The sequence below is a fragment of the Tursiops truncatus genome, chromosome 3 (genome assembly GCF_011762595.2).
Source record: "Tursiops truncatus isolate mTurTru1 chromosome 3, mTurTru1.mat.Y, whole genome shotgun sequence".
NCBI lineage: Eukaryota > Metazoa > Chordata > Mammalia > Artiodactyla > Delphinidae > Tursiops > Tursiops truncatus.
The window spans coordinates 169,840,251-169,862,470 of NC_047036.1; the positions used below are offsets into that span (position 1 = coordinate 169,840,251).

The 22,220-nt window shown below is 63.8% G+C and overlaps 4 protein-coding genes across 18 annotated transcripts in view; 1 reads left to right on the forward strand and 3 right to left on the reverse strand.

Annotated features, from left to right (window-relative positions):
- Nucleotides 1-84: 84 nt before the first annotated feature.
- Nucleotides 85-3,527, reverse strand: AMH (anti-Mullerian hormone). 2 transcript variants are annotated; one of them, XM_033854849.2, is made up of 5 exons: nt 2,421-3,522; nt 1,721-1,863; nt 1,399-1,507; nt 1,125-1,284; nt 85-1,039 (listed from the first exon to the last, which is right to left on the reverse strand). In XM_033854849.2, the coding sequence occupies exons 1-5, from the start codon at nt 2,884-2,886 to the stop codon at nt 181-183; spliced, it is 1,737 nt and encodes a 578-aa protein (XP_033710740.1). In that variant the 5' UTR covers nt 2,887-3,522; the 3' UTR covers nt 85-180. The 2 variants fall into 2 exon arrangements, with proteins under 2 accessions (XP_033710740.1, XP_073659605.1); XM_073803504.1 differs by lacking the exon at nt 1,399-1,507 and having other exon boundaries at nt 1,125-1,379; nt 2,421-3,527.
- A 62-nt stretch (nt 3,528-3,589) lies between these two features.
- Nucleotides 3,590-13,895, reverse strand: SF3A2 (splicing factor 3a subunit 2). The gene is made up of 9 exons (XM_033854850.2): nt 13,759-13,895; nt 9,032-9,196; nt 7,465-7,536; nt 6,677-6,723; nt 6,368-6,477; nt 5,346-5,395; nt 5,125-5,265; nt 4,579-4,647; nt 3,590-4,492 (listed from the first exon to the last, which is right to left on the reverse strand). Exons 2-9 carry the CDS (start codon nt 9,155-9,157, stop codon nt 3,713-3,715), a joined length of 1,395 nt encoding a protein of 464 aa, XP_033710741.1. The 5' UTR covers nt 9,158-9,196; nt 13,759-13,895; the 3' UTR covers nt 3,590-3,712.
- A 480-nt stretch (nt 13,896-14,375) lies between these two features.
- PLEKHJ1 (pleckstrin homology domain containing J1) lies at nt 14,376-16,734 on the forward strand. Of its 3 annotated transcripts, none has more exons than XM_033854852.2 (6): nt 14,376-14,509; nt 14,609-14,676; nt 14,849-14,915; nt 15,818-15,927; nt 16,004-16,067; nt 16,156-16,734. In XM_033854852.2, exons 1-5 carry the CDS (start codon nt 14,416-14,418, stop codon nt 16,043-16,045), a joined length of 381 nt encoding a protein of 126 aa, XP_033710743.1. In that variant the 5' UTR covers nt 14,376-14,415; the 3' UTR covers nt 16,046-16,067; nt 16,156-16,734. The 3 variants fall into 3 exon arrangements, with proteins under 3 accessions (XP_033710743.1, XP_033710744.1, XP_033710742.1); XM_033854853.2 differs by having other exon boundaries at nt 15,818-15,913; XM_033854851.2 differs by having other exon boundaries at nt 15,818-15,908.
- A 2,724-nt stretch (nt 16,735-19,458) lies between these two features.
- DOT1L (DOT1 like histone lysine methyltransferase) overlaps nt 19,459-22,220 on the reverse strand; it is a 55,042-nt gene continuing 52,280 nt past the window's right edge. For 11 of the 12 annotated variants that reach the window (XM_033854837.2, XM_033854842.2, XM_033854839.2 and 8 more), the window contains one exon: nt 19,459-21,768. In XM_033854837.2, the coding sequence (XP_033710728.1) occupies nt 21,188-21,768 (581 nt within the window). In that variant the 3' untranslated portion in view covers nt 19,459-21,187. The remainder of the gene's footprint in view (nt 21,769-22,220) is intronic. The other variant, XM_033854848.2, reaches the window with a different exon arrangement.

The window sequence follows — 22,220 nt, forward strand, 5'->3', positions numbered from 1 at the left end:
GGGAGGCAGTGGGTGCCAACGGGGAGGACGCGGCCCTGCCTGCCAGAGGAGAAATGGGGGAAGGAGGCCTCCGCCTGTCCCCAGACATGCACGGACACCCCAACCGCGTGCTTTCTGGTCTTTATTGGGAGCGATGAAGGGGTCCGAATAAATATGGGCCGGCCGGAGCACGGCGCGGGGTCACCGGCAGCCGCACTCGGTGGCCACCATGTTGGGCACGTGGTGCGCGCTGATGCGCTCCTCGGACAGGCTGATGAGGAGCTTGCCGGCGTAGGCCGTGGGCACGCAGCAGGGCGGGCGCGCCAGGGCGGCGCCGCGGGCCTGCATCTTCAGCAGGAGCACCACGTGGTTGCCGTACCGCGGGTTGCGGTCCGATTGCGGCCAGCCGCACGCGCCCTGGCAGTTGTTGGCCTGGTACGTCTCCGGGATGAGCACCGAGCGCTCGGCGCGGAGGTCCACGCTCAGCTCGCGCAGCCCGCACGGCCCGTCGGTGGCCGCGGCGCCGGCGCTGCGCTGCGCCCGTGCCGACCCGCTCCGCTCCCGCACGCGCCACTCGGCGCGCAGGCCCTGCAGCGCTTTCAGCAGCAGCAGCGCGCGCAGCGGACCGCCGGGGCCGACCGGGTTCCCCGGGCACAGCGCCAGTAGGCGTGCCAGCAGCGGGGTGGTGGCGGGCGGCAGCCCCGGGAGGCCGCGCAGTTCCGCGGCCGCCGCCTGAAGCTCGGCGGCTACCCGGCGCGCTAGGCCCGCGGCCCACAGCGCGGACGCCGGACCCTGCAGTGGTGCGGGGACCCCGGGGGTGGCTGCCGTGGGCGGCAGCAGCAGCAGCAGCGGCTCCTCGCCGTCGAGCAGGCGCTCCAGCGCCGCGGGGTCCGACAGGTTGACCTGGCCCTGCGGGAAACCGGTCAGCGAGCCCGGGTCCAGGGCCAGACGCGGCGGCGAGGCTCGGGACGCGGGTCCCCGCAGCGCGCGCACCAGGCGCGTGAGCGTCTCCAGGAAGGGATCGGCGCTGGGCGGCGCCTCCTCGGGCTCTGGGGACGGCCTGGACGGCAGAGTGGGGGATCGTGAGGGCGCAAGGCTGCGCCGCCCCCCACTCCCCGCGCCCCCAGGGCCGGGCCCGCGCGCACCTGGGCTGCGGGAAGGGCACCGAGTCCAGCTGGCCGTGCGCGGGCATCGGCGTGGGACCCCGCGGCGGCAGCAGGAGCAGCGCCGGGGTCATCCGTGTGAAGCAGCGGGAGTCGGCGCCGAACAGCAGCGCCTGCAGCTGGGCGGTGCTCAGTGGCGCACCTGCGACGGGAGGCGCGTGCGCGGCGCTGCTTCAGCGCCGGAGGTCTGGGGGTCGAGGACAGCCGTCCCCACCACGCTCCGCAGCATCCCTGTCCCTGTCTGGGCGAGACCTACCGTTTCCGCGGCGCCGCAGGGTCAGGGCGAGCCCAGGCCCGCGCCAGGCCGCCTCGGGGCGTCCCACAACCAAGGGCAGGTAGCTGGAGTCCCGGCTCAGGCAGAGGCTCTGCGGAAATGGGGGCTCAGCCAGGCAGTGGGCGCGCAGGGCGCCAGCCCTGCTCTGCTTGCTGCCCTTAGCATCCCTTCAAAATTCCAACCTGGGCACTTGCAGCCTTTTTGTTAAACCCAGTTAAAAAAATCAACAAAACCGTAACCCCTTCCTCGCCCTGAGTGAGGGCTCCTGGTGGCCCAGGGGCAGTCCCCTTCAACTCCCTGGTACCTGGGCGCCGGGCAGCCCGGCCCCGGTGACGGTGACCTCCGGGCCAGGCCCTGGGTACAGCACCATCAGCGCCAGCTCTTCGGGGCTGGCTCCTCCAGGTGGAGGCTCCTGGAACCTCAGCGAGGGGGTCGGCTCCCACGTCACTGCGGCCAGGACAGTGGGGAAGGGGATGCCTGAGCCCCTCCCCCAAGCCTGTCCCAGTCCTGCAGGAGGGAGAGCCCCCACCCCACCCAGAGCCCCGGGGAACCTAGAGGGAGAGGCTTGACGCCCCTGGACCCCAGGTGTAGCGCTTCCTTGGGACACGGGTGGCCTGGGAGGAGTGACAGACACTGTGGGCAGTGGGGTGGAGCCCTTGGGGTCTCTTGGTCTGGGGATGTCCTGGGGTAAAGCCCTTCCTTGTAGTGTGTCTGAGGCCAGCGGTCCCTGGGGACAGGCCCCCTGGGCAGCCTGGTCAGGGAGTGGGGGGAGGGGCCCTCCTCGGCTGGACCTTCAGGCTGTGCTGGCCCTGCCCCCTGTGGCTCCAAGGTCGGAGGAGAGGGGACCCTCCCCAGGCACTGCAGGAGGACTTGTTGCCCCAGGCAGGGCAAAGATAAGATCACCCACGTCTGTGGCCATCAGCCTCCACTTCCCAAGGGTTCTCCCACCCTGGGGCACCAGAGCCGGCCCCCCGCCCAGGCCCCTGGGTTAGGGCCCCACGTACCTTCCTCCAAGTGCAGGACCACCAGCCGCCGCCCCCCGGGCCCCCCAAGCCATGCCTGCAGCTGCTGCAGATGGGGCAGGGCGGGCTGCCCGTCTCTCGGGGGGCAGACTGCAAAGGTGGCCAGGTCCCGGGGCCCCCAGTGGGCACGCCGCACAGCCTCTAGGAACGCCCGCTCGTAGCCGCTCAGGGCCCCCACCACCCGCAGGGGAGCACTGCTCCTGTTGCCACCCCCATCCAGGGTCACCAGGCACAGGGGGTCCCGAGGGCTGCCTGGTGGCCAGACGCCAGGGGGTGGCCAGTCCCAGTCTTGGTGCAAGATGAGCTCTCCGCCTCCGCCGCCTGGGGTTGGCTCCCTGGGCAGGGCCGGGGTGCTGGAGACCTCTCCCCTGAGGGTCCTGGCCCCCAGCAGGGCCCCCATTGCCAACAGCACCAGGGCCAGCTGAGAGAGAGGTGGACCCTGCATCATGGGAGCTTGGAGGGGCCGGGCTGCCCCAGCTTATATGAGGGAGCAAGAATGTTTGTGCCAGAAGGCGGCCCCTATCTCCTTCAGGGATGTGACCTTGGGGGCCAGTGCCCGCTGTGAGCCCGGGCAGGCCGGCAGCCTCCTCAAAGCCCCTTCTGTTCCGGCTCAGCTGCCTATCTATCTTCTTCTCACCAGTGCTACAAAGTGTGGCCTGTGACCCATTTGTCAAAATGTCCTTGACAAGTTTTCCCCTTTAGAGCCAGGAGCAGGAATGTGAGCAGGGAGTGTGTGGCCCAAACGATCAACAATTTGGGGGGGTGGAGGGTGCTGGAGGAGGGCAGAGGTGCAGAGCCCCTGCCCCACAGGACCACTGGGTAGGTGGGGGGCGAACCCCCACACCCACTGCACGCTCGCTCACCACGCCTTCGGGGCCCACAGAGACCCCCAAGGAGAGCGAGCAGCCTTTGCTCTGCTCTCCTCCCAGAGGGCGACCCCAGACCCACTGCTGGCCAGCAGGGTCTGTCCTCACCCAGCAGCCTCCAGGGCACAGCATTGCCAGCGGCCACCCCCTGGGATCCTGGTGGGGCCCCAACCCTGAGCCACCCCCATAGGTGGCAGAGGGCAGCCGTGCGTGTACACCCACAGCGAGTGGGTGCTTCCCGCCCACCCGCCCGCCGGCCAGCCCACACAGCAGTGTGCTCCAAGGTTAGCAAAGACTCTTTAATGGGCTCTGGGAACACGGCCCAGCCCTGTACAAAAAACTCAACTTCACTCTGCGGGGGGGAACACAGGAAAACAAGGCCAGACTTGCTGGGACAGGGGTGGCTTTTCAGTTGGTGGGGGGAGGGGGAGGAATGTTCCCAGGGCCTTCGGAGGGCAGCGGGGGCCTCAGCATCGGAGGCATGGGAGTTGGGGGATGCACCCCGGGATTTGAGGGGTGAACTCCAGGAGGCTGGGGATGGACCCCAGGAGCTGGAGGATGGACCCCAGGAGCTGATGGGTGGACCCCAGGAGGTGGGGGGTGGACCCCAGGAGGCTGGGGGTGGATCCCTGGGGCTGGGGGGTGGACCCCGGGAGCTGGAGGATGGACCCCCGGGGCCTGGGGGTGAACTGCAGGAGCTGGTGGGTGCACCCCTGGGGCCTGGGGGTGAACCCCAGCAGATGGGGGAGGATGGACCCCGGGGGCTGGAGGGTGGACCCCTGGTGCTGGAGGGTGGACCCCTGGGGCTGGGGGATGGACCCCCGGAGCAGGGGGGTGGACCCCAGATGCTGGTGGGTGGACCACTGGTGCCGGTGGGTGGACCCCAGGAGCTGGGGGGTGCACTCCAGATGCTGGGGGGTGGACCACTGGTGCTGGGGGGTGGACACCGGGAGCCGGTGGGGGCAGCTGAGGAGGGCCCGGAGGCCCCGAGGACGCAGGCCCACTGGGCGGCATGGGGGGCAGGGGCAGGCCTCCTGGCGGGGGCGGGGGCAATGACTCGGGCAGTGGTGGCCGAGGGGGCAAACCATTCATCAGCGGGGGTGGGGGCCGCTTCACCCCAGGAGGCCCTGCAGGGAGGCTCGGCGGGGCCGGTGGCTTCTCCATCTTAAAGTGGAACTGGAGGAAAAACTGGACAGAAAGGAGAGGCTGAGCGTGGCCCCTGGGCCTCGGGCTGGGAGAAGGTTCGGCAACTGCCTGGACCTGCAGTGACTCACCTGCTTAGTTTCCCGGTTCCAGTGAGTCCAAAACTTGCCTTCAGCCTTGTCAATCTCCCTGCTTGGCACCTGCGTGGGGTGGAGCAGGGGGCAGAGATAGGCCTTCAGGACCACGAGATGGCCTAGCTGAGGAGGCCCTTCTGTGAGGGGACAGGGTCTAGCTTAGGGGTAACAGAGTCGACTGATGTCCTTGCTCCACCGCTCAGCAAACCTGCAAGCCCGAGAAAGCCGTGATCTACGCTATGCCATTAACGTCCATCTGGGGACCAGATCCGGTCATGGAATCCATGAACAGCCAGCAGCAGGGACACCTTACTGCTGGGGCCATGTCAGGGGTCTCTGCTTCTGGGCGGACACCCACCTCGATGCCCAGCCCCCGGCCCTCGCGCTGCCTTGTCCTTTGCCACCCTCTCAAGAGGCAAGGGCCCAGAGGGATACCCCTGGCCCTGGCAGGAAGGGGCATCCTGGAGTGGGCTGGAGGCCAGCTGCCCGGACGGAGCAAACTCCTCGGCCGGCTCCCCACCTCTCGGGGGTCCAGTGCGCTACCTTGAAGGCAATGGTCTCGTAGGGCTCGGCGGCCATGAGCAGGTACTGCCAGCGCCGGTCCGGAGGCTCGATCCTCTGCTCGTAGGCGGACATGAAGCGGTGGCGGGGCATGATGCCCTCGGCAATCTCGGGGTAGTCGATCTGTGGGGACACGGCCAGGTGGCAGCACCGCCTCTCAGGGAGCCCCTTCCCTCAGAACTGGGTCCCCAGCCTTTGCTCACCTGGAAGAGGAGGCTCTGCTGACCCATCTCCGTGTCCCTCTGCTTGGTCACTGCAACACAGGAGGTGTCAGGACCAGCTAAGGGGCCCTGGGGCTGGCCTAACACTAGCCACAAACGGGAGAGCAGGCCTGGGGGTGGTCACCTGGCTGGGGAAGCACAAGAGCCATCCGCAGCTGGACGGGCACCATCCAGGGCTGGGAGGGCTGCACCCCGGGTGCCATCTGCCCCAGATCACACGGGTGGGGGTGGGGGTGGGAGGGAGACCTCCCCACTGCCTGCCCCCCCACCTGGGGAGCATCGAGTGTGAGGGTCAAGACTGTGCCCCCACTTCTGGGAGAGGGTGCCCACTGCCAGAGCTCTGTGGCTTTGGGCTGCTTTCCACACGGGTGCTCAGTGTCTCCCCGCTACACCCAGGAAGACGCCAGATGGCCTGGACTGGCCAGAAAGCCTGTGGTGGCCTCCCCAGGGAAACAGTGCCATCCCTGTCCTGGCTCACCAAGCAGGCCCACTCCAGGGCCTTTGCACGCCACGCCCCGAAACGCCACCCACACGCAGGATGTCCCCACCTTAGCAGGACGCCTACCAGGTGGCCTGCCTTCCCCCCCCCCCCCCCGCCCCTGGCACACGGTCTCCTGTATCCCCTGTGCTCCAGCTGGGCCGCCTGACTGGCTTTCCGAACCAGGTGACACAGGCGCTGCTGCACGCACAGACCCTCCCCCTCCCCTTCCTTTCTCCTCAGGTGAAGAAGAGCCAGCACCCAGTTCCGTGGTCAGAGGAGAGAGCCACACCAGGGCTCGCGCTCATGTCCCACAAGCTCACCCACCTTTGCTAGGAGCGTAAAGAATAACGACACTGCTCCTCCTCCGGCATGTGTGTGAAAGTTCACGGTGGGAAGGCAGTCCCAGCCCCCAGGGAAGAAAGCCCTCTGACAGGAAGCCACTCCCCAGAGGCGGATGGTGTGGGTGTGGGTGTGGGTGTGGATGGGTGTGGGGCTGCCCGCCAAGGCCACAGAGCATCCTTACCTTTGTAGCCCGGGCGGCCGATTTTCACGAACTTCTTCACCTCCACCTTGACCTTCTCTGGCGCCGGCTGGGCGGGGGCCTCCTTGGCCTCCTTGGCTGCTCGCCGGGCCCTGCAGGTGGGACGGACATGGGGCTGAGGCCCCTCCATACAGGCCGCCAAGGCCATAGGCCCAGGTGCCAGGAGTGCCACCCCCCCGCCCTGCCCCAGCCAACCTTGGAGCTTCGAGGTCAGGGGGGACGGGGGTCAAGTGAGGTGACAGCTCTGGTGGGGGTGAGCGCCGGGCATGGGAAGGGGCGCGAGGTACTCACAAGTTGGTCTGATGCTTTTTCCCTTGGGTGTGCGCGAGGTAACTCCCCTAGAACGGGAGAGGGACGCACAGCTCAGGACAAAGCGAGCGGGGAGGTGCCGATAGGCACCCGATCGCTGCTGAGTAGACGAGCGCTAGTGGGTCTGCACACAGGGGAACGAGACCCCCAAAAGCCGGGGGTGAGGCGGGCCTCCGGAGGGTGCGACGCGGGCAGTCTTGCAGCTGCTGGGGTGCAGCGTGGGCTGTGGACACTGCTTGGAAGTGGTGGGGAAACCCAGGAGTGATCATGTCCCGTGATTCCATCTCCACGATGCCCCAGGGATGAGACACGCGAATCAGTGGTTCTCAACGGGGGCCGGTGGTGGGGGCGGTTTCTGACCCCCGGGGACAGCATGCCCAGGACGGTCCTCCCCGGAGGATGAGCAGCCCCAATGCCGCGGGGAGACCCTCCCATATCGGGCTGTTCAATTCAGTGCTGCCGACCGGGGCTGGCAACCACCAGAAACAAAGCACGTCCTCCACACGAGAAAAGGGACAAAGGGACCTACTCGTGCCAGGAGAGGGGCCCAGCGTGAGGGAGCATCAGACTCTCGCCTGCTTCAAAGGCGCAAACTAGAGCCACACCGGCTAGACTTCACGACCCCGGCCCTGACGTGGAACGTCCCAGGGTGTCCCCACGTTCCCAGATACACATCTGTGGCAACGGTGCCACCGGTACTGAAGAACTCGCCAAGTCCACAGCAGCACAGGTGGGGCGGGGTGGGGGGTGGGGCAGGGGCGGGGCCACACCTCGTTGTTGTGCAGCGTCAGGCACAGCTTGCACTCGTAGGAGCCCAGATGGTTCTTCATGAAGTAGGGGTCCTGCGGAGGAAGCACGCTTGTTATGCGGTGGGAGGGGCCCTGGGGACCCCGCACGGGCGCTGAGAGAACACCACTCTCTTCAGGGCGAACGCTCGCGGCGGGGGAGGGGGCGCAGAGGACAAGCAGGAGCCCCCCAGGCAGCACCGCAGAGCCCACTGGGTGGGGCTGGGGCTGACCACACGCCCCTGCAGCAAGCTCGGGGAAGGGTCCTCGGCAGCCCGGGGTCCAGGAGGCAGAGCCGAAACAGCACCGCTGCTCACGCATCTCCATGGCGCCGACCAGGCCAGCCCTCCTCGTGCCGCAGCACAGCCTGACGCGGGCAGAGGAGCAAGCGGGCCAACCCGAGGCCCTAGGAGACCCCGTCTCTGCACATCCCGTGAGTGGGGCAGGGGCTCCAGGGCCAACTGGTGACCACTCAAGAGGCGCAGAGCAGACAGCAGGGGTTCAGGTCCCAACTCCACCGCCCAGAGACCGTGTCGTCATTGGCGATGACAATCCCACCCTCAACTCTGTTTCCTCATCTGGAAAATGGGAAGAGTAACAGAACTGACCTCCCAGGCCAGGCCTCTGAGGGGCTTTGGGAGCGTCCGGCACACGGTGCGGGCTCGACACACCTCAGAGCGTTTCAAAGTCTAAGAGGACCTATACACTGAACACCAAGGGGCACATCGAGGGCAACTCTGCCTCCAGGGTCCACTGGGCAATGTCTGGGGACGTCAGTCGTTGTCACGAGTTGGGGGCTCCTGGCATCAAGTGTGGAGGTGAGGGTGCTGCTCCACACCCAACAGCGCCCGTGATGGCCCCCACGCCCCAGGGAATGACCGGGCCGCACCTCCAAGCTGAGAAACCCTTAGTCAGTTATTCGCGAAAACCTTGAGTCTGCTCCCTGCTCACGCTGGACACCAGGATAAATCCCCGATGCTCAGCTGGTGTAAACCAGGGGGGCCCCCATCATCTGTATCACCTCCTCTCCCTCCCACTCAGGTGTGGACTGAAATGTGTACAGCATCCCAGGACCACAGAGGTCAGGTGGTCATGGAACCCAGTCTCCTGGGGTCAGTGGAATCCCTATCCCTGGGGTCTCACCGGAGGTGATTCCGCCCCCCAAGGGACACTGAGCGACATATGGGGACATCTGTGGCCACTGTGACTGGGGAGCTCCTGGCATCTGGCGCGGGGGCAGGGCAGGGATGCTGCTGCACACCCCACAGCGCCCAGGGGGACCCACATACGTATCCCCAGGGCCGAGGCAGAGGCCTGTCTCCCTACAGCTCTGTACGGATAAGCTGCTGTCTTTCGCTGCCCGTGGTGCCATCAGGGCCCACACCACTGGCGACTCCCCACACCTCTGGCTAAGTATAGCTTCCTGTGCTAACAGACCCTTCAAACGTGGGGCTACGAACAGCAGCCGGCCTCTGGTGGACACTGAGAGCTGCCACTCCAGGTGAAGCTCCCTGGTGCAGGGTGGGCACAGGCGGCGGGAGGGCACGTGTACCTTGTTGATGTCGATGGTTTCCAGGGCCAGCTGCCGGAGGCGCTCCCTACGGTCCCGGTTGCTCTCAGAGGAGGAGGCCACGCCCCCACTCCCGGTCTTGCCTCCGGGGCGATGCTGGAAGTCCATGGTGAGGACCTTGGGGCTCTACCAGACCAGAGAGGAAACCTGTGGAGGCCAAGGGGCGGCTGTGAGGCTGCGCGGGAGGCCTCGCCCTCCTGGTTCAGCCTCATCCCCCAGAGCTCTCGCAGCTCTCAGCCTCATGCCCACGCTTTACCAAGTCTCTTCCAGTGGCCGAGGGTCCACTATGGGCCAGGCACATGGAAATGAGGAAGAAGGAGAAACAGGGCATCTCCAGGTGACCTGGTGGGTGGACTGAGGAAGTCCCCCCAGCCTGAGGAGTGCAAAGGCCCAAGGACCCGAAATGGCAAAGGGCAAAATGAGACCAAGGTCTCACTAATTAGTCTCACCTCCTCCAAGAAGCCTCCCCAGACCACCCAAGCCCATGCTGTTCACTCCCTCCTCTGAATTCCCTTTCTGATTGTCTTACACTTATTTCTCTCAGCCTAAATTCTGCTTCTCCGGCTCAGCTGTACATTTGCTGGAAACAAGGAACACATCTACCAACCTATCCCCCCGCCACTGCCTAACGCACAAGATGTTCACGGCTCGTTCGCGGCTGAGGAAGGCTCTCCCGAGCCCTTGATGTCTCTTCCAGCCCAGCCACTGTTTCCCACCCTCCTTCAGGCTCAGCTCAGACCCAACCTCCAGGAACCTCTCTCATCTTACACTCCCTTTCCCACTGGTCAATGTTGGCCCCAGGCCCCTGGCATCTTGTCTCTGTTGGGGTAAATTCACAGGGATGGGGCCCAGGAGTGACTATGACCCCTGCCAAAGATGGCCCCATCTCAATCTCAAGGGTTCCTGGACGTGTCACCTCACGGGGCAGAGGAGACTTTGCAGGTGGGGTTAAGTTACGGCCCCTGAGAAGGGGAGGACCCTGGATTCCCCAAGGGGCCTAGTGTCATCACAGGGTCCTTATAGGAGGGAGGCAGGGGGGTCAGAGGCAGAGAGAGACGGGAGATGCTGCGCTGCCGGCTGTGAGGATGGAGGACGGGCCGCGAGCCAGGGATGCGGCGCCTCTAGAAGCTGGAAAAGGTGGAACCGATGCTCCCCTGGAGGCTCCAGAAGAAATAAAGCTCAGTGAGACTCACAATGAACTCCTGACCTCCAGAGCTGCATCATGAACTTAGGTCGTTTAAGCCACTAAGTCGGTGGTGGTTTGCTGCACCGACCACAGGAAACTAACAGTCCAGACACCAGCCAGCTGTGCCACCGACCGGCAGTGTGACCTGATGAGTTTACAAAAACCTCACACGTGGTGAGGCTGCAGAATCCCAGGACTAGACTTTTTATTTCACGCCAAGTCCACCCAGAGCCGCCAACTGGTAAAGGCAAAACACTACCAGAGCCAAGAGTTCCAGTCAGTTTGGGGGGAGCCCAGTTTCTCCTCAAGCAGCCAGAACAAGCTCTTGTCCTAGCCGGGAGTACGCGCCACAGGTGTCGTGAGAGCACCTGTGGAGAGGATCCGACTGGCTCAGGAAACCCAAACGCAAGCAAGTACTTAATCACTCACCACGTTACAGTGAGTGCCAGTAGCTATCAGAGACTGAGATGAGGCCAGAGAGAAAAGGGGGCAGGTCCATCAAAACCCATCTACTAGGGCTTCCCCGGTGGCGCAGTGGTTAAGAATCCGCCGGCCAATGCAGGGGACATGGGTTCGAGCCCTGGTCTGGGAAGATCCCACATGCCACAGAGCAACTAAGCCCATGCACCACAACTACTGAGCCTGCGTTCTAGAGCCCGCGAGCCACAACTACTGAAGCCCGCGTACCCAGAGCCCCTGCTCCACAACAGGAGAAGCCACCGCAATGAGAAGCCCACGCGCCACAACGAAGAGTAGCCCCCGCTCGCCGCAACTAAAGAAAGCCCGCGCAGCAACGAAGACCTGATGCAGCCAAAAAAAAAAAAAAAAAAAAAAAAACAACAACAAAAAACCCACCCGTTAAGCAGCAGGCAACACCCCTTCCCCTGGTCTGTGTCCAGCAGGCAGGAGACCCAGCTGGTGCTCCCAGCCCAGGGGAGATCAGGAGTCTTTTCTGGGAAGAGAGCACCAGAGACAGTATTCTCAGACACTGACAGTTGGGGGCCCCCCACACTCCCCAAACCCCAGCACTCTGCCAGGCCCACTGAGCTCGCTAGATGAGAAGCACTACTCTCCATGCAGACTGGTAACTTAACATAAACAGACGCAAAGAAACGTGTGTATCAGAGAAAAAAGAAACCTGGTGGAAACATCAATAGAAGGTGTTAACGTCCTCCCGGATGACAGGAGACGTTACCACATCGTGAAACTAGAATAGATGCCAAAGGTGAGCATGGTGAATTAAAACCAGACGAACCCTGAGACTTCCCTGGTGGTCCAGTGGGTAAGACTCCACGCTCCCAATGCAGGGGGCCTGGGTTCCATCCCTGGTCGGGGAACTAGATCCCACATGCTGCAACTAAGAGTCCGCATGCCACAACTAAGACCCAGTGCAGCCTAAATAAACAAACAAAGTTAAAAAAAAAAATAAACCTTTAAAAGTAAATACGTGATGAACCTGACAAAACAATGAATACGAGCGCTTGAATGTAAGAGTTAAAGAAGGCTTTCATAATGGAGAACAGGAAAATGAACAACAATAACAACAATAATAGCAAAATAATAACAGGCAAAGCAAGAATCTAGAAATCACGAACTGAAAACAGAACGAAACGTGGGCACACTACTATATTTAAAATAGATAACCAGGGCTTCCCTGGTGGCGCAGTGGTTAAGAATCCGCCTGCCAATGCAGGGGACACGGGTTCGAGCCCTGGACCAGGAATATCCCACATGCTGCGGAGCAGCTAAGCCCGTACGCCACAACTACTGAAGCCTGCGCACCTAGAGCCCGTGCTCCGCAACAACAGAAGCTGCCACGACAAGAAGCCCGCGCACCGCAACGAAGAGTAGCCCCTGCTCGCCGCAAGTAGAGAAAGCCCGTGCGCAGCAACAAAGACCTGACAAATCCAAAAATAAATAAAATAAATAACTTTATTCAAAAAAAAGATAATCAATACGGACCTCCTGCATAACACAGGGAACTGTGCTCAATGCTCTGCAATGACCTATATGTGAAAAGAACCTGAAAAAGAGCGGACACATGTATGTGTATAAATCACTTTACTGTACGCCTGAAACTAACACGATGTCGTAAATCAACTATAGACCCACATAAAATAACAATTAAAAAGAACAAACGTGGAGAATATCATCAAAGGAATAACCTATGAAATAAAAGAAAATACCCCAGAACTGAAAGAACCTAATTTTCAGACAAAACCAAAAAAAACCACTCTCAAACGAAGAAACCATTAAATTTCACAGCACTAATGAAAACCTAAAGTTTCTACTAGACAGAAAGAAAATCAGAAACAAGAGGTCGGAAACCAGAACGGGACGAGACCCTTCAGGACAGCAGGGAACTCCTAAGACGGGCAATGCTTTCACAGCTCCCACCGGGGGCTTTTGATCTGGAACTTTACACCCACCCTTCTGCCTGTAAGGATAAATAAAGCCGTTTTCAGCTAACCGAGAGCTCAATATAAAAAAATGAGTCGAGGGCTTCCCTGGTGGCGCAGTGGTTGAGAGTCCGCCTGCCGATGCAGGGGACGCGGGTTCGTGCCCCGGTCCGGGAAGATCCCACATGCCGCGGAGCGGCTGGGCCCGTGAGCCATGGCCGCTGAGCCTGCGCGTCCGCTCCGCAACGGGAGAGGCCACAACAGCGAGAGGCCCGCGTATCGCAAAAAAAAAAAAAAAAAAAAAAAAAAATGAGTCGACTTCTTCAAAAGCTACCTGATGAGCTCTGATGGAAGAAAGGAAGGAGAGTAGATGGTCACACTGAAAACAAGCCAGCCCAGGGGAGCCCGGACAACAGGTTCTAGGACAGCTACTCAGCTGCAAGGTGGGGCTCCAGTCCCGACCGGAGCAGGAGGATGACAGCTTTGAGAGGGAAGTTTCCACGGGGGAAAGGAAAAAAGACATCCATTTGTTTCAACCTGTAGGAAAATACAACCGCTAGGCGTGTGAGGTGAAAAAGCTTTGAGTACAAAGGTTTAACAACAAGCAAAGAAAATCAGGCGAATAGGAAAGGTGAAGAAGTTAATGAGCTTTGGGGGGCAGGAAGAAGAATGGTATAAGAAACCTAGACTGACAGGCGGGGAAGTCACTTAACCTCGGGGCTTCGCTTGCGAAACGGGCCCAGCTAACGGGCTCTGGTGGCCTCGGGCGCGGTGCCGGGCGCTCCGCCTCCGGACCTTCCTTTCCACTCGGTGGGCCTGGAACTGGGGCCGCCGTCACCCCTATCCAGGTGAGTCCCGGACCACAGAGCCAGCAAGCCAACGGACGAGTCCTCGGGCGCAGGGAAGGCGCCCCGGACCACGACCCGACCCGACCCAATGGGCCTTTGCAGCCGGAGCTCCTAGCGGGCGAGGGTGTGGGGGTCGGGCCTGCCCAGCGCCGGGCGCGGGCGCGGAGCCGGCGCCCGCCCCCAGCCCGCGCCCCTGCCGAGGCGCTCCTCGCCTACTCCCCTCCAGGGAGCCCCTCGCGGTCGCCGCCCTAGCCCCGCGCGGCTCTTAACTCTCACCCGCGGCCGCACCGCCGTCGCCTGTTCGGCCACCACCTCTGCCGCCGCGCCGACTTCGTTCTGCACAAGCGCGCCGCGGGCTAAGGAAGCACTTCCGAGGGCAAGCGGGGCGGGGTTCTTCCGTGTGCGCATGCCCGGCCCGCCCAGCGGCGCGGGCTAGACGCTTCGGAGGCTGGAGGACTGCGGGCAGCAGGAGTGCAGGCCGGAAGCCGAAGCGCGCGTGCGCACCGGCTCTCACTGTCCTTATCGTGGGCCAAACTCGCGCGGAGCCAGTTCTCGCGGGATAGCGAGTTGCTTCTCGTCTCCCACTCCCGTCCGCCTGTTCCCTTGAGTACTGGGCTCTATAGGTCGTGGGGGTGCTTTATCGTTTCCACCCCGGGTCCACCTTGTTGCTTGGTTACGTGACAACCGTCCATCTTGCCTACTGCTCTGTGCGCCCCACGAGGGCTCTTCTCGGCCCCGGCGGCCCCCGGGACGCTTCTGCCACTCGCCGGTGTAGGACAGGCTGAGCGGCCCGGGAGCGCGCAGGCGTGGTAGCTCCGGCCGCGCTTCCGGGACGACGCCGTGGGACTCTTTTGGCGCCGGCAGCGGCGCGAGTGAGGACGGCGGCCCGGAGGGCGCGGCCCAGCGCTCCGCGTTCTGGGTCCCAGCGGCGCCATGCGCTATAACGAGAAGGAGCTGCAGGCGCTGTCCCGGCAGCCGGCCGAGATGGCAGCTGAGCTGGGCATGCGGGGCCCCAAGAAGGGCAGCGGTGAGCGGCCCGAGGCGCCGGAGCGGCCGGGCGGCAGGGCGGCCGGGGGGCGGGGGTGGGCAGCCGCGGAACGCGCGCGAGCCCGCCTTGTTCCCGCAGTGGTGAAACGGCGGCTGGTGAAGCTGGTGGTCAACTTCCTCTTCTACTTCCGGACGGACGAGGCGGAGGTAAGGCGGCGGGGAGGGCGGGGTCGGGGTTTGGGGTTGGGGTCGGGGTCGGGGTCGGGGTCGGGGTCCGGAGTTGGGGGGGGCGGCCGCAGTTGGGGGGCGGGGTGTGGAGTCGGGGGCGGGGCGGGGGCAGGTTCCCGGTGCCCGCCCCCATGCCCCTGTCTGCCCCTAGCCCGTCGGAGCCCTGCTGCTGGAGCACTGCAGAGTCACTCAGGAAGAGCCCAGCGGCTTCTCCATCAGTGAGTGCGGCCTGGGGCGAGGCTACTTGACCCCGTCCCGCCCCGCTCCACCCCGGCGCGGCCCCGCCTGAGTCCCCAGAGGCTGAGTCCAGTGTCCCGGGCAGCCCCACTCGCGCTGGCTCCTCTGGGTGGGGACCCAGGCCGAGCGCACTACCCCAGAGGCCGCCCTTGTCTTGTTGGGGAGCGCTGCTCTCTCGGGGTGGATGCTTCGCTGTAATTGTTTCATTTCTCCTGGGATCAGGGCCCTGTGCTGGGGGACTGGGAGGATTCTCCTGGGTCGTCTTGAGAGGGTGGGGTCTGCAGGCGAAGACGGAGCTACTAACTAGTCTTCTGGGGAGGCTGCAAGAGTGCCACAGACTAGGGGGCTTAAACAGCAGAAAATTATTTCTCCCAGTTTTGGGGGGCAAGAAGTGTGACATCAAGAGTGTTGGCATGGCTGGTTCCTTCTGAAGGAGAATCTGCCCCCATGATCTCTCTCCTGGCTTCTGGGGGGTCGCTGGCGACCGTTTTCACTCCATCTCTGCCTTCCTTTTCATGGGATCTTCTCCCTTGTGTGGTAGTGTCCAGGTTTCATTTTCTTAAGAACACCAGTCCTGTTGGATTAGAGGCTCACCCTAGTGCAGCGTGACTTCAGCTCAACTGCTTGTAACTACTTAGACCTGCAGTGATTCCACATCCGGATAGATTCATAGTCCTGGGAAATGTCTCATGTTTTTTAAAACTCGAACATACATCTTTTGGGGGACACAGTTCAACCGACGCCCAGCTGGTGGGAAGCAGTGGGCCCAGGCGGGCCGGGGCTGGAAAGGGGACAGTCGTGGACAATGGCAAGAGGAAGTTGAGGGCTGGGTGGGGGGGAGGTGGGAGCGAGCGGGGACAGATGGGGGCTACTCCTTCCGCAGGCTTTCTAGAGGACCCAGAGAGAAAGTATCACTTTGAGTGTTGCAGTGAGGAGCAGTGTCAGGAGTGGATGGCTGCTCTGCGTCGAGCCAGGTGGGGTGCGTCGAGCCAGGTGGGGTGCGGCCGCCTTGGGGGCCTGGGGCAGGGGTGGGGCAGGCCCTGTGGACTCACACCACCCTCCTCCCTAGTTACGAGTTCATGCGGAGGAGCCTCATCTTCTACCGGAATGAGATCCAGAAGATGACTGGCAAGGTGCGCGTGGGTGCAGGGGTGGGAGTTGGGGGTCTTCTGGGCCTAGGCTCATGCCGTCCCCCCCCCCCACCATCGTCCACCCACACAGGATCCCCTGGAGCAGTTCGGCATATCAGAGGAGGCCAGGTTCCAGCTGAGCGGCCTGAAGGCATGAGTCTGGGTGTGGGGCTCCTCAGCTTTCCTGCTGGGGGCTGGATGAACCCTCCCTGGGTCCCCGGTTTCTTGGCCAAGCCTGGATTTGTCGTGGGAGGTGTCTTGGTTTACAGATTTTAAAAGCCCCAGGATCCGCAGGGGCTGCCTTTTTGAAGAAACAATCCAGCAAGCCCCTTCTGGATGCACTGGGACCCACTGGACTGTGGCACCTCAGTGCCACATGCTGCTGCCAGGGGACAGGTGTCCCCTCCCAGGAGCTGTGCCCAGCCCCTTGGGTGCGTCCATCCAGGCCTGGCAGGTGCCTGAGGCTGGTGCAACTCTCCTGCCCCGTGCAGGCTGAATGTACAACATTAGGTGATGCTGTGAAGGGCGTGGGCCCATGCTGGGGCTGCTGTGAATTCTCCTGCTGAAGGGGCAGGCCCCGGCCGGACGCCTCTGGGCAGAGCTGGAAGGTGCGCCTTTCGGGTGGCCAGTTTGTTCTGTTCAAATAAAGGTACCTCTTTTTCACACGGGACGGCGGTGCAGTGAATGCAGAGAGGGACCTCTGTCCTCCGCAGGCTGCCGGTCCCGCAGAGTCACAGCGGGGTCCTGAGGGAAGTGAAGCCCTGCCCAGGTTCAAGGTTTAAGTGCCCAGTAGGAACAGAGGAGAGGAGGCCTAGAACCCAGAGCCAGGAAAGGTGGGGAGGCTGGGGCCCAGCCCACAGGGCCTCTGGGGCTCACAGGCCTCCCGCCGAGTGCAGGCGGGACTTCGGGAAGGGTTTTGTTGGTGGTGTGAAAAGTACCCAAGCAGTCGGTTTCAGTTAGTCAAGGAGGAGGCCCACCCTGGGTGGGCCTGACCTAGTCAGGTGTTGGCCCTGAAGGAGGGGCTGGGCCTCCCTGAGGTGGAGCTCACTGTCTGCTGTGGTCACAGGGCCTGCCTTCCGGAGCAGGTGGGGCTTCTGCTGGGAGTGACCGTCCTCCCCAACTGGGGATGGCTATCACGGCCCGGGACCCTCTTTGCGCTCCAGGACCTTGCCATGTCACGGTCGGGAAGAAACACTGCCACCAGACCAGGTTCAAGTGAAAACAGGTATTTTATTACAGCGTCTACAGGTGGAAACGCAGTGCAGTGGGGTTCCCTTGGGAAGAGGGGGTGGAGCCAGCGCCCCAACTGAAACATAAGCTACCAGAACAGGAAAGCAAAGCCCGTCTCCGTTACAAACCAAGGCAGGGATGCGAGAGCCAGCGTGGATGGATGTGTAAATGAGAACAAACAGTCCTAACTGTAGACGGGCCGGCTGGCAGGATAAATAAGGGCAGGGGGGGTGGGGGCTGGTTCTTAAATAGGTCACGATTCATAGCTGAACAGAGAACGCATCCCCTGACTGGAGGCTGTCCTAGTTGTTAGGTTTTCCTGAGCAAAGCGACAGCAGCCGTCAGACCTGGAGCACCCGCGTCGGCAGCAGCGGTGGGGCTCCCGCAGGGCCGCTCCCCACGCACGCCAGCCGGCGCCCTACTCCCGTGGCTGGCGTCAGCAGCGGCACTCAGGCTGGGACCGGAGGGTGGGTGTGGAGAGGCCGAGCTGGGCCCCGCTGTGGGGCAGGCCCTGCGCGGGTCGTCCGTCCCCTGGTGCCTGCGCGTGCGTGCAGAGGACAGACGCGGCGCGGTGGTCCTCCCGAAGTGACGCAGTGTTTGTGTACAGTGTCCTTTGTTCAGATGGGGGCTCCGCTGGCAGCGCCGTAGCTTTCTCGGGAGCCCTGTGTTCCTGACACGGGGAGGGGAGCCTCTTGGAGAGGCCGGGGGCCGGGGGTCAGGACAGCACCGTCGTGCACTGGGAGCACCGACCTGGGGGGAAGGGGGGCAGGGCGGGCGGTCACAGGAGGAAGGCTCCGTCTCTAGCCTGATTGCTGCCCCACACAGTGTAGAGGTGGCTGCAGGCAGCGCACTGGCCCGCTCTGACCCTTGTGGCCTGCGTCCCGGGGGTCAGGAAGCGGGGCCGGGCCTCGGCCACCACACCGACCCCACTCAAGGGCAGGCAGAGGACCCGTGGCGTCCACCTCTGAAGGGTATGTGGAGTCGGCCAGGCCGGGGAAGGCTCACGTTAGGCCACCACACAGAGGCCCACCCTCCCGCGCTCCTTGACGGGTGCCGCCTGGGTGGCAAACACCTGAGGATGGGGCTCCGACTGCCCACGCTCAGCCCTCGCCGGGGCGCCCACCTTTGGCCGATGTTGGCCCTTTCGGGGGACCGAGAGCTTCTCGGGAGGCACACAGACAACATTGCCCCACCCAGGGACCCAGGACCAGTCACAGGTGCTGTGCTCGAGGGACCGAGAACCCTACCGGCCACCTCGGAGCCTCAGGGAGCAGCCCTCCTGCCCGGCCACCCCAAGCGCATCCCTTCCCAAGCACCACCGTGGCCGCTCGGGTGGAGCAGGTGTCACCTCAGCAGGGTGGGCAGGAGGGCCCTGGGCCAGTGCCGCTGTGCACTTGAACAGGCGGGAGGGTTTCCCCTCACTTTCCTTTCCTCCTTTTCTCTTTAGTTTACTGTGTATTCGTCATACAGTCTAAAAATAAATGAAGTCCGTCTATGAAATTTATAAATTTTCATCATCTCTCTATAAAATACTGTCACCTGTCAGCGTGACTCCCTTGTAGACAAAGCAGGCACCCACAACTAACCCGCCTGCGTCCCCGGCCACCACAGGAGCCGACCCTGCGGGGGGGGGGGGGTGGGCTGCGGCGTGAGCCCAGGGCGAGCAGAGACGTACAAAAGTAAATGCACCTGTCACACGAGTGAGCCAGCCAGGCAGGCAGCAGAGTCGGGTACCAGACCCTCCTCACAAGCACCACTGAGAACGGGTCCCCTCCTCGAGGCTCCGCCACCGCAGCCTTGCCGCGCAGGACTGCCGTTCCGATGCCAAAGGCGCCATCCCGAGGGCTGAGCCGAGGCCGTTCACAGTGATGGCGGGGCGGGGCGGGCCTCCACCGGAGACGCCGCCTTTGGTATGGGAAGAGCGGCGGGAATGAACACGCCAGGCGCTAGGACCTGGCGTTGGCGTGGTCAACCTCGAGAGTCAGCACCAAGAGCACGTGGAGGCGCGAGCCTGGCGACGAGATAGCACCGGGCCGGCTGCCAGCGTCTCCGCGGTGGGCCGGTCCTTCGGCGATGTCTTTACATATATTCTCTCATATAATATAGTATCTACATCTCTCGATAGGTTGCCTTCACGACTTCGGTGAAATAAAATAAGTCAAAATTGTTTATACTTTTTAAAAAACGATAAATACTTTATCTAAGACTATCGACAGTACAGGCTGGAGCCAGGCCCCAGCGCGCCGTCTCCGCAGCTGTGCGCGGCGCTGATTCACAGTAGAGCCTGTCCTCTGGCCTCCATCCGTCCTCGCCGTCCTGCGGGGGGCCCCGCGCCGCCAGCCCGCCCCATCCTTGCATAGTCTCGCGGTTGAGGTAGAAATCCTAGTTACCTGCGGACACGGCGCGGGAGGAAAGGCAGCATAGCGTTAGCCTCGCGCCCAGACGAGCCCGTCGCACCCCCAGGCCAGGGCGCCAGAGCCACCTACGAACGGACGGACGGATGACAGACGGCAGACGAGGTGGTGGCAGCACCCTGAGCCACGCCTCTGGGCCCTGTCAGAGGCAGGAGGTCCTGTCCCCAGGCCCTTCCAGTGCGTGTGGGGCGCTGGCTGGGTCCTGGCCTCCCCTCCTCCCCAGGAGACCCTCCCCGGTCCCCACGCCGGGCAGCGCTCCAGGACAAGCCTGCATGCCCCAGGAGTGAGGCCGGCGCGGCCAGGACGGCAGGCAGGCAGCGTCCACTGTGGGCCTGGTCCCCGACCTCCCAGTGCACGTCTGCCCTCTCCAAGCTCCTCTGACGGCGCGAGGCCACTGCAGGCTGAGCCGCCCTACCTTCTGGGCTTTTCCAACAACCGAGGCACAGCCCATGCCCAGGCCTCGGGTAGGGCTGTCCACTGACCTGCACCCTGACCAGGAGGCCGTCAGACTCCAGCGGCCTCCCATCTGTTTCCACTTAAAAACACGACAGACAGCCAAGGACGGCAGGCAGGACCCCCGCTCCAGTCCTGGCCCCAAGGGGATGTGGACATGGCACCAGCAGTGGCCAGGCCAGCTGCACCGGGGCCCAGGACCCTCCCTGGAGGCCTCGCAGACGCGTGCCCCCTCCAGCTCCCGAAAGCGGGCCCTTCCTACGCTTGTCTCCGCTGACCCCCACACGGACGGTCTGAAAGGCAGCCCGTGCGCCTCGGAGGCCGGAGGAGCCGGGCCTCGGCCACAACTACAGAGCCCCGCCACCGGCCCGGCGTTCCTGCCTGTGGGGCTGGCGCCACACTCACCCTGCTGCCCATCGGCCCCTGCAGGCAGGCCCTCTAGCTAAGGAGCCCAACAAACGCGACCCCCACGTCCAGAAGGCCTGCCGTGTACCAGGTGCCTTAAACGCGTTGAGCTCTCCCTAAACCCTCATAAGGCGCGTTTATGGAAACGGGCTGAGGGGCCCAAGAGCGCACACAAAGGCAAAGCTGGGATCCTGAGCTGCCCCCATGACCCCACGCCGGGGCTGCCCAGGTCCCAGGCTGCTGCAGACGCCAAGCCTAGGGCGGCGGCAAGCTCGAGCTAGGCTCCACCCGGCCAGGACGCCAACCCTGACTGACTGACTCCTCCTGGCCCCCTCCCTGGGCGACCTGGGGGGAGGGTCCACCGGCAGCGGCGGAGGGGGCGGGGCCAGCCACACCCTCCCTCTCTCTGCTCTCGCCGCCCGGGTTCCCTTGCCTCCCTGGCTCTTCGCCTTCGCACCTCCCGGCCGCAGGAGAGCAACCTTGGCCCCCGGGCCCCTCCACGGAGCCCCGCGGGCCCGCCTGTTTTCTGCAAAGGAAGGTCAGTTCAGGTTCTCATATGGGCCGCCTGGTCGAGCTCTAGCCTTACCTTACAGAATACGAACTGCTAGCTAAGCAAGGTCTTTATCGCGGCTTAACCCCCGCAAGGCGCGCGGCATACGGAGGTGGCATGCCAAGGGAAACCCACACGGCGGGCGGCCCCGTGGAGCTGGCCTGCGGGATCACGGGCGCGGCCTGGGCGAGGGCCAGCCCGGGCAGGGGCGGGTGGTGCACCGTGAAGGAGGGGCGGGACACCTTGTGCGGAAGTGAGGCGAGCTTGATGGACAGAGAGGCGTTAGCAGGCGGCACAGAGGCAGCAGAGGAGGCAGGTAAGAAAGCTTGGTTAGCTGGGAGGGACGCGAGGTTCTGCAGGAGCACGGGCTCAGAGTTAGCCGGGAGCAGCGCGGGGGGCGGAGGCAAGGCGGCGTTAGGAGGGGGCGGGGCGTGGAGGGCGGGCGGCCCCGGAGGGGGCCGGCCCAGGTGCGGAGGGGGCGGGGGCGGCCTCGGCTCCGCAGGGGGCGGGGCCTGAAAGGAAGAGGCCGGGGTGCTGGCCACCGCCTGCAGCGGGGTTAGGCTCAGCGTGGCGCTGCGACATGCAGCCCCACTGCCGAAACTGGCTCCAAACGGATGAGCGGAGGCGGGAGGCACCGCGTGGTTAAAGGCACCTGCAAACAGGAGAGAAAAACCCAGCTTCAACAGGCGGGCATCACCAGCCAAGCCAAGGAAGGCGCGCGGAGAAGGGGAAGCCGACGGCGGCTGCAGCTCCAGCTCCGCGTGCGAGCGGCACAGGTGAGGGTGAAGCGCAGGCAGCGGGAGCGCAGGCGCTGGGATAACCTGCAGGACGGCTCCCCTCCCCTCCCCTCCCCAGCCCAGCCCCGGCGCCCGTGCCCGGTGAGGGGCCGGCTGTGGCTCCCTGCGCTCCTCTCCACCCCGCACGCGCCACGGTGCATTTGGCGGGCGCCGCGGCCCTTGGCTCTTCCCCAGCGCCGGCCCCAAGGCTGCCCAGAGCCCGGGCTGCGTCAGGCCTGACAGGTGACCTCCGCGGGGAGGAAGGAGAGAGCTCCGTCTGGCGCCAGCTCCCCTGAGAGCGAGAGGGACGCCGTCAGACCAGAGAGCG

Excerpts from the sequence above, each read along its gene's own strand:
- AMH (XM_073803504.1), bottom strand. The coding sequence starts at position 2,886 with ATGATGCAGGGTCCACCTCTCTCTCAGCTGGCCCTGGTGCTGTTGGCA. Across the intron at positions 1,864-2,420 it reads GGTCCTGCACTTGGAGGAAG|TGACGTGGGAGCCGACCCCC; the intron begins GTACGTGGGGCC and ends TCCTGGCCGCAG. Across the intron at positions 1,040-1,124 it reads GTGCCCTTCCCGCAGCCCAG|GCCGTCCCCAGAGCCCGAGG; the intron begins GTGCGCGCGGGC and ends TCTGCCGTCCAG.
- SF3A2 (XM_033854850.2), bottom strand. The coding sequence starts at position 9,157 with ATGGACTTCCAGCATCGCCCCGGAGGCAAGACCGGGAGTGGGGGCGTG. Across the intron at positions 6,724-7,464 it reads TGACGCTGCACAACAACGAG|GGGAGTTACCTCGCGCACAC; the intron begins GTGTGGCCCCGC and ends CTCCCGTTCTAG. Across the intron at positions 4,648-5,124 it reads ACGAGACCATTGCCTTCAAG|GTGCCAAGCAGGGAGATTGA; the intron begins GTAGCGCACTGG and ends CACCCCACGCAG.
- PLEKHJ1 (XM_033854851.2), top strand. The coding sequence starts at position 14,416 with ATGCGCTATAACGAGAAGGAGCTGCAGGCGCTGTCCCGGCAGCCGGCC. Across the intron at positions 14,510-14,608 it reads GGGCCCCAAGAAGGGCAGCG|TGGTGAAACGGCGGCTGGTG; the intron begins GTGAGCGGCCCG and ends TTGTTCCCGCAG. Across the intron at positions 16,068-16,155 it reads TCCAGAAGATGACTGGCAAG|GATCCCCTGGAGCAGTTCGG; the intron begins GTGCGCGTGGGT and ends CCACCCACACAG.